Below are 14153 nucleotides of genomic sequence, written 5' to 3'. Positions count from 1 at the left end.
AGAAGATACACAAAAGAGAATCTATCCTTCCATGACAAAAAGCTACAAAAACACAAAGACACATAATGAAAGGCAGAAAACAAAAACAAAGAATATATAAAACAATCAGTAAGCAATTGACAAAATAACAGTACTTAGTTCTTATCTATCAATATAACCTTCAATGTAAATGGATTAGATTCCCTAGTCAAGTGGCACAGAGGGTTAATACACTACTTGTAATACTGGCATCCCACACTGGAATGCTAGTTAAAGTCCCAGCTACTTCACTTCCCATCCAGCTTCCTGCAAATGCATCCCATGTGGGAGACCAAAATGGAGTTCCTAGTTTCTAGATTCTGCCTGGCCCAGCCCTGGCTGTTATGGTCACTTGGGGGAATGAACCAGCACAAGAAATATCTCTGTCTCTCCGTCTCTCTCTGTTGCTTTGCCTTTCATACAGATAGATAGATAAATCTATCTTAAAAGAAAATACCCCAGTCATAAGTTGGTAGAATGGGGAAAAAAAAAAAAAGATGAAGACCCAGCTACATGCCACCTACAAGAAACTTACATTTCACGTCAAGATACACATAGACAAGCAAGAGTTGGAAAAAAATTTTTGGAAAAAACTTTTGGAAACCAAAAATGAACTGAAGTATCATATCAGATAAAACAGACTTCAAACCAAAAACCATAAAAAGAGTGGCTGGAGCTGTGGCTTATCAGGTAAAACCGCCACCTGCAGTGCTGGCATCCATATGGGTGCTGGTTCGAGTACAGCTGCCTCACTTCCAATCCCGCTCCCTGCTAATGCACCTGGGAAAGCAGCAAAGGATAGCCCAAGTGCTTGGGCCCCTGCATCCATGTGTGAGACCTGAAGAAGATCCTGACTCCTGGCTTCAGATCAGCCCAGCCCTGATTAATGTGGCCATTTGGGGAGTGAACCAGCAGATGAAGACCTCTCTCACTCTCTCACGCTCTCTCTGTAACTACCTTTCAAAATCAATAAATATTTTAAAAAGATCATTTTTAAAAACTGTTAAAAGAGACAAAGAAGGACATTATATATTGTTACGAGGATCAATGCAGCAAGAAGATATAGCAATCATAAATATATATGCACCAAACACAAGGTCATCCAAATATGTAAAGCAAATATTAGACCTAAAAGGAGAGATAGACTCAAATACCAGAATAGAGAGAGATTTCTTTTTCCTTTTTTTAAGATATATTTTATTTATTTGAAAGGCAGAGTTACAGAGAGCAAAAGGGAAACACACACAGAGAAAGAGGGAGAGCGAGCGAGCGAGCGAGAATCTTCCATCTACTGGCTCACTCCCCAAATGGCTGCAACAGCTGGGGATAGGCCAGGTGGAAGCCAGGAGTCCGGAGCTTCTTCTAGGTCTTCCACGTGGGTGGCAGGGGTCCAAGCACTTGGGCCATTTTCTGCTGCTTTTCCAGGCACATTAGCAGGGAGCTGGATCAGAACTAGAGCATCAGGGACTCAAATGGGCACCCACATGGGATGGCTGCATCAAAGGTGGTGGCTTAACCACTACATCACCATACAGGACCCAAGTTGGGGATTTCAATACCCAACTGTCATCAATGGACAGATCATCCAAACAGAAAGTCAACAAAGATATCAGAGTTGAAGCCTCCTATACAGCAAATAGACCTAGCAGATGCTTACACAACAGTTCACACAACAGCTAAAGAAAATACACTCTCCTCAGTAGCATAAAGAATATTTTCTAGGATAGACCATATAAGCCACTGATCAAGTTTCAGTAAGTTACAGAAGAAAAAAAAAAAAAAACAAAAACACTGAAATAACAAATATCGTCTCAGACCACAAAGGAATAAAACTAGGTATCAACAAGAATAGAAAATTTACAAATACATGGAAACTGCATGCTCCTGAATGACCAATTCATTTCCCTGAAGAAATTAAAAAGAAAGTAAAAAAATTTCATGAAAATGAAAACATAACATAATCTGTGGGAAAGAGCAAAAGTAAACTATCCAGCCGGCGCCGTGGCTCAATAGGCTAATCCTCAGCCTGCGGCGCCGGCACACCAGGTTCTAGTCCCGGTCGGGGCACTGGATTCTGCCCCGGTTGCCCCTCTTCCAGGCCAGCTCTCTGTTGTGGCCAGGGAGTACAGTGGAGGATGGCCCAAGTGCTTGAGCCCTGCACCCCATGGGAGACCAGGAGAAGCACCTGGCTCCTGCTTTTGGATTAGCGCGGTGCGCCAGCCGCAGCACACTGGCCGTGGCAGCCATTGGAGGGTGAACCAACAGCAAAGGAAGACCTTTCTCCCTGTCTCTCTCACTGTTCACTCTGCCTGTCAAAAAAAAAAAAAAAAAAAAGAGTAAACTATCAGGAGGGAAAGTTATAGCAGTAAGTGCATACATTAAAAAGCAGAAATACTGACAATCTTATGATGCCATCACAAGAACAGAAAAGCTGGGGGCTGGTGCTGTGGCACAGTAGGCTAAGCTTCTACCTATGTTGCTGGCACCCCATACGGGCACCAGTTCATGTCCCTGCTACTCTTCTTCTGATCCAGCTCTCTGCTAATAGCCTGGGAAAGCAGAAGATGGCCCAAGTGCTTGAGACCCTGCACCTGAGTGGGAGACCCAGAGGAAGCTCCTGGCTTCGGCTTAAAAAAAAAAAAAAAGAATGAACTTAGAAAAGGGAGAACAAAAAAACCTCAAAATTAAAAGGAGGCAAGAAATGATAAGCATCAGAGCAAAAATAAATAATATTAAATCTAAAAAAACACAAAAATATCAACAAAATGAAAGACTAATACTTTTGAAAAGATAAACAAAATAGACAAAGCTTCAGCGAAACTAACAGAAAAAAAAAAAAACTCAAATAAAATTAGAATTGAAAAAGGAGACATTAGGGCTGGTGCCTTGGCTCACTTGGTTAATCCTCCGCCTGCAGTGCCGGAGTCCCATATGGGCACCAGGTTCTAGTCCCAGTTGCTCCTCTTCCAGTCCAGCTCTCTGCTGTGGCCCGGGAAGGCAATGGAGGATGGCCCGAGTGCTTGGGCCCCTGCACCGCGTGGGAGACCAGGAAGAAGCTCCTGGCTCCTGGCTTCAGACCGGCCGTTGTGGCCATTGGGGGGTGAACCAACGGAAAGAAGACCTTTCTCTCCTCTCTCTCTCTCACTGTCTAACTCTGTCAAATAAATAAATAAATAAATAAACAAACATTATAACTGCTACCACAGAAATATGAAGCATGAGCCAATGCTGTTGCTCCACTTCCAACTCCCAGCTAATGCACCTGGGAGAGCAGAGGAAGATGACCCAAATGCTTGAGCCCCTGCCAACCATGTGGAAGACCCAGAAGAAGCTCCTGGCTCCTGGCTTCAACTTGGCTCAGCCCTGGTCATTGCAGCCATTTGAGGAGAGAACCAGCGGATGGGAGATCTTTCTCCTCTCTCTATGTAATTCTGACTTTCAAATAAATAAATAAATAAATAAATCTTAGCACCGCGGCTCACTAGGCTAATCCTCCGCCAGCAGCACCGGCACACTAGGTTCTAGTCCCGGTTGGGGTGCCGGATTCTGTCCCGGTTGCTCCTCTTCCAGTCTAGCTCTCTGCTGTGGCCCGGGAGGGCAGTGGAAGATGGCCCAGGTCCTTGGGCCCTGCACCTGCATGGGAGACCAGGAGGAAGCACCTGGCTCCTGGCTTTGGATCGGTGCAGCGCGCCAGCCGCAGCAGCCACTTGGAGGGTGAGCCAACGGAAAAAGGAAGACCTTTCTCTCTCTCTCTCACTCTGCCTGTCAAAAAAATAAAAGAAAGAAAGAAAGGAAGGAAGGAAGGGAGAGAGGAAGGGAGGGAGGGAGGGACGGAGGGAGGAAGGAAAACAGCATACAAGAAACTACAATAAACAACTATGTGCTGACAAGTTGAAAAACCTCAAAGAAATGGATAAATTCCTGGATACATACAACCCGCCAAGATTAAATCAAGAAGATACAGAAAATCTAGGCAGATCAAGAAGTAATGATATTGAAGCAGTAATTAAAAGTCTCTCATCGGTGCCAGCAGTGTGGTATAGTAGGCTAAGTTTCTGCCTGTGGCGCCAGCATCCCATATGGGCACCAGTTCCTGTCCTGGCTGCTCCTCTTCCAATCCAGTTCTCTGCTAATGGCCTGGAAAAGCAGTGGAATATGGCCCAAGTGCTGGACCCCTGCACCAATGTGGGAGACTGGGAATAAGCTCCTGGCTTCAGCCTGGCCCAGCCCTGGTTGTTGCGGCTATTTGGGCAGTGAACAAGTGGATGGAAGATCTCTCTCTCTCTCTCTCTCTCTCTCTCTCTAACTCTACCTCTCAAATAAATAAAATCTTTTAAAAAAAAAAAAAAAACTACATACCAATATCCTTGATGACCATAGTTGTAAAACTTCTCAACAAAATATTCACAAATGAATAAACATCATGAATCATGTCAACAGAATGGAGAACAAAAACCATATGATCATTTCAATAGATGGAAAGAAAAACATTTGTTAAAATTCAACATCCCTTCGTTATAAAAACTCTCAACACACTGGGCACAGAAGGAACATACCTCAAAGTGATAAAGGCCATATATGACAATACAACAGAAAATATCATACTGAACAAGGAAAAGCTGAAAATATTTTCCCTAAAATTTTAAATAAGACAAAGACATCCACTTTAATATAGTATTAGAAGTGTTAGCAAGAGCAATTCGGAAAAAGAAAGTAAAAATTAGAAAGGAAGAAGTCAAATTAGGTGCATTTTCAGATGGCATGATTCTGTGTATGGAAAACCTTAAACACTCCACCAGAAAGCTATAAGAACTGATAAACTAATGCAGGAAAGTCACAAGATATTAAATCTACACAAGAGGCCAGTATTGTGGTATAGCAGGGTAAGCCTCCACCTGTGATGCAAATATCACATATTGTCACTGGTTTGAAACTCGGGTGCTCTATTTCAGATCCAGCTCCCTGCTAGTGCACCTGGGAAAACAGCAGGAAAATAGCCCAAGTGCCTGGGCCCCGACACCAACGTGGGAAACCCAGAAGCTTGTGGCTTCTGGCTGTAGCCTGACCCAGTACCAGTTGTTCAGTTGTTGCAGCCATTTGGGGAATGAACCAGCGAATGGAAGATCGATCTATCGATCTCTCTTTCTCTCTCCCCCTCCTTATGTGTGTGTGTGTATGTGTGTGTGTAACTCTGCCTTTCACGGAAATAAAAAATAAATCTTAAAAAAAAAAAAAAGAAAATCGGGGCCGGTGCTGTGGCGTAGCAGGATAAAGCCCTGGCCTGAAGCGCCGGCATCCCATATGGGCACCGGTTCTAGTCCCAGCTGCTCCTCTTCCAATCCAGCTCTCTGCTTTGGCCTGGGAAAGCAGTAGAAGATGGCCCAAGTCCTTCCCCTATACCCACGTGGGAGACCCAGAAGAAGCTCCTGGCTCCTGGCTTCGGATCGGTGCAGCTCTGGCCGTTGCAGCCATCTGGGGAAAGAACCAGAGGATGGAAGACCTCTCTCTCTGTCTCTATCTCTCTCTGTAACTCTTTCAAATAAATAAAATAAATATTTTTAAAAAATCAATACACAAAAAATTGTAGCACTTTTGAGGCCATCCAGTGGCTCCTCAGACGTAGGCAGAAAGTCCTTCACAAGCAGGTTGCCAGCAGTGGCTGGAAAGCTTGTCTCCAGACCAAACAGCATCTACCCTACTAATAGCTTCTGTGATGCATGTGTGACCTTGCGGTTTTAAAATCACACCATCAAGGTGATTCCAATCTTTCACCCAGAGCTGGTAGAAGAAGGGGCTGAGCCCCTGGGGAGAGTCAGGCTTTTTCCAGGAGACCCCCACTACCTCCATGTGCCCCATGGCAATCAACATACAGTATGTGAATCCCTCTTTCCAGTGGGCACACCCATACAATGCCTTAAAAAACCCTGGGCACTTCCTCAAAGCCAGGGTCCCACTCAGGCACTCAGCCTGGTCTCCTCTAGGACCAGATGCTGTTTCTGTCCCTTGGAGGGAGGGAGGAGGGAGGGAGAAGGAAGGGGAAGAGTAGGGGGGAGGAGAGGGAGGGAGAGAGGAGGAGGAGAAAAAGAGGAGGGGGAGAGGAGGAGGGCGAGGAGGGGGGAAGAGGGAGAAGAAGTGGGAAGAGGAGGGGGGAGAGGGGGGAGAGTAGGGGGAAGAGGAGGAGGAAGAAGAAGAGGAAGCTCTTATGCACAGTGGATGGCAGTGTTAATTAGTACAGCCATTATGGAAAAACAGTATGGAGATTTCTTTAAAAACTAGAACTGCTATATGGCGCAGCAAGCCCACTATTAGGCATATACCCAAAAGACATGGAATAATTATTATCAGAGATACCTGTGGGGCCGGTGCTGTGGCATAAAGGGTAGAGCCACTGGCTGCAGTGCCAGCATCCCACATGGGCACCAGTTTGAGTCTCAGCTGCCCCACTTCCAATCTAGCTATCTGCTAATTTTCCTGGGAAAGCAGCAAAAGATGGCCCAAGTCTTTGGCACCCTGCACCCACATGGGAGACTCAGAAGAAGATCCTGGCTCCTGGCTTTTGGCTTCAGTTCAGCCCAGCCCCGGCTGTTGAGGCCACTTGAGGAGTGAACCAGCAGGTGAAAGGGTGAAAGACCTTTCTCTCTCAGCCTCTGCCTCTCTGTAACTCTGCCTTTCAAATAAAATAAATCTTTAAAATAATATATTTTTAAAAAGATACCTGCATGTTTATTGAAATACTGTTCATTCATAATAGCCAAAATACAGAATTAACCAAAGTGTCCATCACCAGATGAATGAAGAAAATGTGATACATACATACATACACACAATGGAATACTAGTCAGCCATTTAAAAATATGAAATCTTGTCATTTACAGCAAAATGAATGGAACTGCAGAACAACATGTGAAGTTAAAGAAGCCAGGCACAGAAAAACAAATACAGTATGTTCTCCCTCATATGTGGAAGCTTGAAAAAAAAAATCACTCTGTCTGAACACACAATGGTGAGTGACGGGATAGAGGGAGTTGAGATAATGGGTACCAAGTCAGAGTTAGATGGAAGGACTAAGTTCCTAGTGTCATAAACCATAGTGGGCACACTATAGTTCACATTAACTTAGTATAAGTGGTATGAACAAATAGAAAAAACTCCAAACCTCCAATCATAAAGTAATATCAAAGAAGGGGAAATGGCTGCTGACGTTGCAGTGCAGATTAAGCTGCCGCTTGCAACACTATTATCCTATATTGGAGTGTCAGTTTGAGTCCCGGTTGTTCTGCTTCCAATCCAGCATTCCTGCTAATGCCATTCCTGGTAATGGGCCTGGGAAGACAACAGATGATGGCCCGAGTAAGTGTTTGGGCCCCTGCCACCCATGTAGGATGGCAGTTCCTAGCTCCTGGTTTCAGCCTGTCCCAGCCCCGAACATTCCAACTATTTGGGGCATGAACCAATAGACTCGCGATCAATCAATCTCTGTCTCTTTCAAATAAATAAGTAAATCTAAAAAAAAAAAAGTGGGCTGGTGGTGTGGTGTGGCAGCTAAGGCTGCTGCCTGTAGTGCCGGCATCCCATGTGGGCGCCGATTCAAGTCCCAGCTGCTCTACTTCTGATCCAGCTCTCTGCTATGGACCCATGCACCCATGTAAGGGACCCAGAGGAAGCTCCTGGCTCCTGGCTTTGGACTGGCCCAGCTCTGGCCACTGCAGCCATTTTGGGAGTGAACCAGTGGATGGAAGACCGCTCTCTCTCTGCCTCTGCCTCTCTGTAACTCTGCCTTTCAAATAAATAAATAAATCTTTAAAAAAAAAAAAAAGGAGAAGAAATCATATGTGAGATGACCTTCAGAATCCTTTAAGAGCTTCAGTTCTTTTTTTTTTTTTTTTAATATTTACTTATTTATTTGAAAGTCAGAGTTACACAGAAAGAGAGGCAGAGAGAGAGAGGTCTTCCATCCGATGGTTCACTCCCCAATTGGCTGCAACAGCCGGAGCTGTGCCAATCCAAAGCCAGGAGCTTCTTCCAGGTCTCCCACGTGGGTGCAGGGGCCCAAGAACTTGGGCCATCTTCCACTGCCTTCCCAGTCCATAGCAGAGAGCTGGATCAGAAGTGGAGCAGCCAGGTCTCGAATTAGCGCCCATATACGGGATGTCAGCACTTCAGGCCAGGGTGTTAACCCACTGCGCCACAGCGCCAGCCCCAAGGGCTTCAGTTCTTTTGCCTCCTACTCTGTCAATATGTGTCTGCTTTCAGTCAAGCAACTTACTAGGCCCTGGGAAGAACAAGGAAAGTGACATACAATCCCTGCCTCTCCGGAACTTTTAATAAAAAAGGGAAGCAGGGGCTGGTGTTGTGGCACAGCAGTTTAAGCCACTGCCTGAGATGCTGGCATCCCATATGAGCACTGGTTCGAGTCCCTGCTGCTCCACTTCCAATTCAGCTCCCTGCTTAACGCACCTAGGAAAGCGGCAGAAGATGGCCAAAGTGCTTGGGTCTCTGCCACTCATTTGGGAGACCTGGATGGAGTTCCTGGCTCCTGGTTTCAGTCTGGCCCAACCCTGGTTGTTTCAGTCATCTGGGAAACGAACCAGCAGATGGAAGGATCTGTCTTTCCCTCTTTGTCACTCTGTCTCCCTGTCAACAAATTAAATCTTTTAAAAAGAGAAAAAAAAAATGCCACTAACACTTATGTGTTAAGCTGACCCCACAGCCTTTGCAATCCAAACAGCAGATGGAGTATGGTGAACACTGAAGAAAACAGCCTCATTTCTTGAAATCCAGCAGCACTGTGAGAACTGTGCAGCTGATGATCATGTAGGCTCCACACACACACACACTATCTTATCCAGGGACTAGTGCAAGAACTGGAAAAAGAACATGCAAATTCTATGCTATGCTTCAGTAAGGAAAAAGGTTGATGAACAAAGACCTCAACTGCTTCCCAAGTCACTTTCATAAACTTTTGTACAATATGACTGTCATAAACAATCTGTCACAGCTAATGACATAGAAGACATCACCAAGTCCTTGCTCATCACTCTCAAATAAGTGATAGAAGAGATGCAAAATACCCAAAAGGGAAAGGGCAACAATCGAATGTTCACAAATGAGAAGACTAAAAGGATTACCAAAGACCTTTCAATTCCTCAAAATGTCCCCCACATATACTTTTTATTTCCAGTCTCTATTCCCTAGAAAAATCTGTCTTGCATACGTATATTTTAAAAGATTTATTTATTTGAAAGTCAGAGATAGAAGGAGAAAGAGAGAGAGACAGAAAGTGAGAGAGATCTTCCATCTGCTGGTTTGCTGCCCAAATGGTCCCAACTACCAAGGCAGAGCCAGGCCAAAGCCAGGAGCCAGGAGCTTCTTTCAGGTCTCCCACATGGATGCAGGGGCCCAAGTACTTGGACCATCCTCTGCTATTCTCCCAGGCACATTAGCAGGGGGCTGGATCAGAAGTGGAGCAGCCGGTACTCGAATCAGTGCCCATAAGGGATGTTGGCACTGCAGGCGAAGGCTTAGGCCTCTATGCTACAGTGCTGGCCCCAACATATGTATATTTTTGTAAGATCAATTCTGTTCATAGAGAACTCTGAAATAAAAAGAAATTGAACTGTTCATTGCATTAGAAAATGAAGAATTGATATATATTATTTAAGCATCCCTGAGAAATCAACTGTTAATCCTCACTACACAAGAAATAGCACAAGATTTATAACCTTTTTTATAAATTACTTTTATTGGTGTTTTCAAATCATTCTTCAGCTGTTGATTATCTTATTCTATACCAATAAGTGCACAAATGTATTAGTGTGCTTTTCACTTACACGCTAGCAGATTCCCAAAAGTAGCTTGACAAAGCACCTCTTCTGTTAAAATTCCTTTTTTTTTTTAAATGAACTTATCTTTTAAATCCTTTTCCCACGAACTTTTCTTTTCAAGATCTATTTATTTATTTGAAGTGCAAAGTTAGAGACAGAAAGAGAGCAAGATCTTCCATCCACTGGTTCACCCCCTAAATGGCCACAACGGCCAGAGCTGGGTCAATCCGAAGCCAGGGGCCAGGAGCTTCTTTCAGTATCCCACATAGGGGCAGAGGCCCAAGCACTCCGCTGCCCTTACAGGACATCAACAGGGAGCTGGGTCAGCTGGGGACAGGAACCAGATCCCATTCGGATGCCAGCGCAACAGACAGCAGCCCCACTGGCCACACCATGGTGCTGGCCCCATCAACAATTCCTAAAGACAAATTATCTCCTTTCTTTTCTGAGGGGGGTTTTCCATGGTCAATAGCATAAAAATTATCTTTTCAAATTTCTTTTATTTGAGGGGCAGAGAGTCAGAGAGAGTACCTATCTACATGTTCACTCCCCAAATACCCACAATGACCAAGGGACTGAAGCCAGGAGCTGGGAACCCCATCCATGTTTCCTAGGTGGGTAGCAGGGACCCAAGTACTTGAGATACGTGTTGCCTCCCAATGTTCACAATGGCAGGAAGCTGGAGTCAGGAGAGGAGCTGGGACTGGAACTCAGGAACTCTGATTTGGAATGCAGGTATCCCACCAGTGTCTTAACCACTAAGCCAAAAGTTGGCTCCACAGAAAATATTTCAGTGTCATATAATGGATATAATCAGGCTGTTCTCTTAGTTTCCTGCTATTTAGCCCAGGCCAAGTTTCAGTTTTGGTTTCTTGGCATATAAAATCAAACATTAGGCTCTCTAATTCTCTAAATTGCCTTTCAGCAATGATACACAATGAGCTATTTAGTATACAAGCAAGCAGTAACCACAGTGTTGTGGAAACAGTTAAACAGATCCAGATTCAAATTCCCTCTGACATACCTATGAGTTGCCTGGCACTGGGCAAATTATTTATCCATGGAGACCTCTTTCCATGTTTGCTACCTGCCTTTTATGTCCAACAAATAAAATATAAATAACATAGAGAAAAAATCTAGCATAGTAAACAGTAAACCCTCAATAAGTAATCTGTTCCAATTTATTGGAATATTTTCACTATTGACAGTTCTGTCTTAATAATAATACTTTTTTTCTGTGTGAACTTTTTTCAGTTTAAACAAATTCAATATAGTTCATAGATATGATTCTAAGAATATAATGACATTCCCTTCCTCCCTCCCTATCTTCCTTCCTTTTGAGTATTTCTAAACAAATCAGTAACCAGGCAGAAATTTATTGTATGAGTCTGTATGCAACAGGACAACTCAGAATCAGCAAACAAGGTACACAGTGCTGCAGAGAGCCTGAACAACTGTGTGCACCTTGTGGGCCATAAACTGAGACAGAATGTCATCAAAAGTAAAGAACATAATCTATTCCAAATGTTCCTGACCAAGTACACTAGTAGCTACAAGAAAGAGCCCCTGCCATTTTGCTAGGGGCTTCCAAAATCTTTTTGAATCAATGTCTCCACTGCTTTACTATTTTTGCTGGTCAGAGTTCCAATGACTGCTTAGCAAAATTAACAGAAAACAAATTCCAAGAGACTTTCACAGTTGAGGAAAGACAGAAGGTCGAACCCTCAGGTTTCATTCAGCGTATTCACAATATGAGAATTATCACGACGCAAAATCTCCGTGTGGATCATGAATAAACAGCCCCAGAAAGAAGCAAAGACTCAGGAACAGCAGTGGTCACACATCCCTTCAAGTCCAACAACTGCACCTCTCTGCCGTGTCTGTCACCTCTGACACTTGTTCCCTGGGAGAGGGATTCCCTGAATGCAAGTTACACTCGGTACACATCACATGCTTGTGCAGGAAGCAGCATTTGTTTCTGGTACTAGACAGCAGTTCTCTCACTCGGGCTGGCATACATGGAAAACTGCCTTTCAGTCTTAACACACAGAAATTTTAAATTACACTTGTGATATCACAATATCCATGCGTGTGGAAATATCAACCGGTTCTTTCTCCCCATAGAAAGGAACTCTGGCTATCTCCTGTCCAACTCCCCGACCCAGGGGCCAGTGCCTCCAGGACTTTCCTAAAGATGCTGCTCCAGCTCTTAGTGTCACTTAGGTGAAAAGATTCCTTAAAATATGAACCGAGCGAAGACGAAAGCTAAAATCACTGCCCACGGGCTGCTTCCTGGGTGCAGGTTCGCAAAGTCAAGATTAGCATCGGTCCTCCAGGCTCGGAGTTTCTAAGCGCTACCAGCTAGGAGCAGCCATCTAGAGCTGCGAGGCTTCCCGGGGCACCGCGAGGGGACCCACTGTAAAGGCTGGAAAAGGCGATCCACCTACCTGGAGGAAGCTGCAAATTAGCCGGCAACTGGATGGTCGTGGTGTTGGGGGCTTTCACGGTCACTATCTGAGGCGCAGGCAGCCTAGGGCCGCCGCTGAGTTTAGGAAGAGCACTGACAGGAGCCACTTTGGTCACCAGGGTCCCCACGGGGGACCGCAGAGGCTGGGACGCCGAGGGCTCCACGCAGACACTAACAGGCGCCTTAGTCACGGCGCCCAGGGGAGCGCTCTCCACCCGCACCGGGAGAGCCCCAGCAGGGGCCATGGTCACGGCGCCCGATGCGCTCACAGCAGCTGGGGGAGCGGCGCCCGCCGGTTCAGTGAGGCCCGCGGGCATCCCCTTGAGGGATCAGCGGCAGCTGCGGCGCTGCCGTTCCGGGAGCTGAGAAGAGAGGCTTGGCAAGCGGCCGCCGACTCCAGTGCAGCTGGGGCTCCACAGCATCGCGGGCGACAGGCGCAGGGGCCGCGGCAGAAAGTAGCCGACGCCGACTGGGCAGCAGGACCCGCGCGTCCCGGACCTTCCCCCCGCGTCCGCGTGAGCTGGGGCGGCCCTGGACAGCACCACCGGTCCCGCCGCTTGCCGGTCCCTCACCGGTGTTCACACGTGCGCCGGCTCAGCCGGGCACCTCAGCCTCGGGTCCCGCGGCAGCAGAGCCCGCGGCTTCCGGAAGGGCGTCACTAAAGGCCCCCACCTCCGGACCTAACTCTTCGCTTCTGTTCCCCCGCCAGAAATTTCAAAACTACAGACCCAGAGCGCCCCCAAAGCCCCCCTTACACACTCTAGGCTCGGCCAGGCTGCGCGGCCACGCCAGCCATGTTTATATAGCCACGCGGAGCCCTCGCGCACGCGCCAAGCCGCCAGCGCCACCCCGGGCTTCCCCGGAATGCGGCCGCCTGATTGGCCACGGGGCGGAATCGCGCTCGTGACGTCACTAGGCACGGCTCTGGAGGGCGTTAGAATCTTGCCCGGAATGGGGGAAGGAGGGGAAGACGGGCAGACTCGTCACGTGGGAGGTGCGGACGGCTCCCGGAGAACTGCGGCAACGGCGCTCCGGTCCTTGGCGTCTCCAGTTGCGTGGTTCTCGGGAAGCCTGAAGAAGCCGTCAGGCTTCTGTTTCTCAGTGGGAAACGTGGCGGGCTGATTTTGGAGAAGGTTAAGTCAATGAGAACTCAGTCACGCTTCAGCGTTGCTCAAATGAACACGCCGGTTGACGTGGTGAAAATAAGAATGGCGCGTTATTTTAGAGTCTGTAAAATGTGCCTGTTTTCAGGTCGTTTTAGGGTTGAGCTGACTGAAACCTAAAATGGAAAATCTTTTCTTGGTGTTTAGATGTCTGTAGTACCTGTAAACTTACTTCAGTTGCCTTGGTGTCCATCTTCTTGGAAACCGGGACTGTGTCTCGCGTCCTATCTCCTTAGATTTCAGCTCCTTTAGATCTGAAGTTCAACTCTAGGCAATCTCTGATTAAGTGAAAGGATTTCGTTGAATGAATGCGTAATACCGTCAACATGAAAAAACTTCCCGGGCCATAATCTAGTCAGAAAACATAACATGGATTTCAGGCTATTGTCATGATATTGTCCATCTGTGGAAAATAACACTATAGTGAAGATTTTGCAAATAGGTGTTGTAGTCTGAATGTTTGTGTTCCCTCAGAATTAATATGTTGAATCTTAATGGTATTAGAAGGTGGGCCCTCTAGGTAGCGAGTAAATTGTGAGGTCCCACCCACCACAAAAATGTTAAGCATGTGAAGTGATTTAATTAACTTGAATTAGTCATGCAACAATGCATATAAATCAAAACATCATATGTACCCCATAAATATAGGTAATTTTTATTTGTCAAAACTAAGTATATTTT

The 14153-nt window shown here is 46.1% G+C and overlaps 1 protein-coding gene across 1 annotated transcript in view; it reads right to left on the bottom strand.

Annotated features, from left to right (window-relative positions):
- The window catches only part of TAF4B (TATA-box binding protein associated factor 4b), a 131579-nt gene extending 118953 nt beyond the window's left edge, over positions 1-12626 (bottom strand). Inside the window, exon 1 of the mRNA XM_062200244.1 lies at positions 12290-12626. Coding sequence (XP_062056228.1) covers positions 12290-12626 — 337 coding nt within the window. The remainder of the gene's footprint in view (positions 1-12289) is intronic.
- Positions 12627-14153: the final 1527 nt, after the last annotated feature.

This window comes from Lepus europaeus, chromosome 9 (genome assembly GCF_033115175.1).
Source record: "Lepus europaeus isolate LE1 chromosome 9, mLepTim1.pri, whole genome shotgun sequence".
Classification (NCBI taxonomy): Eukaryota; Metazoa; Chordata; class Mammalia; order Lagomorpha; family Leporidae; genus Lepus; species Lepus europaeus.
Note: the sequence above shows the minus strand (reverse complement) of the source record. Positions and strands in the feature narration are given on the sequence as shown.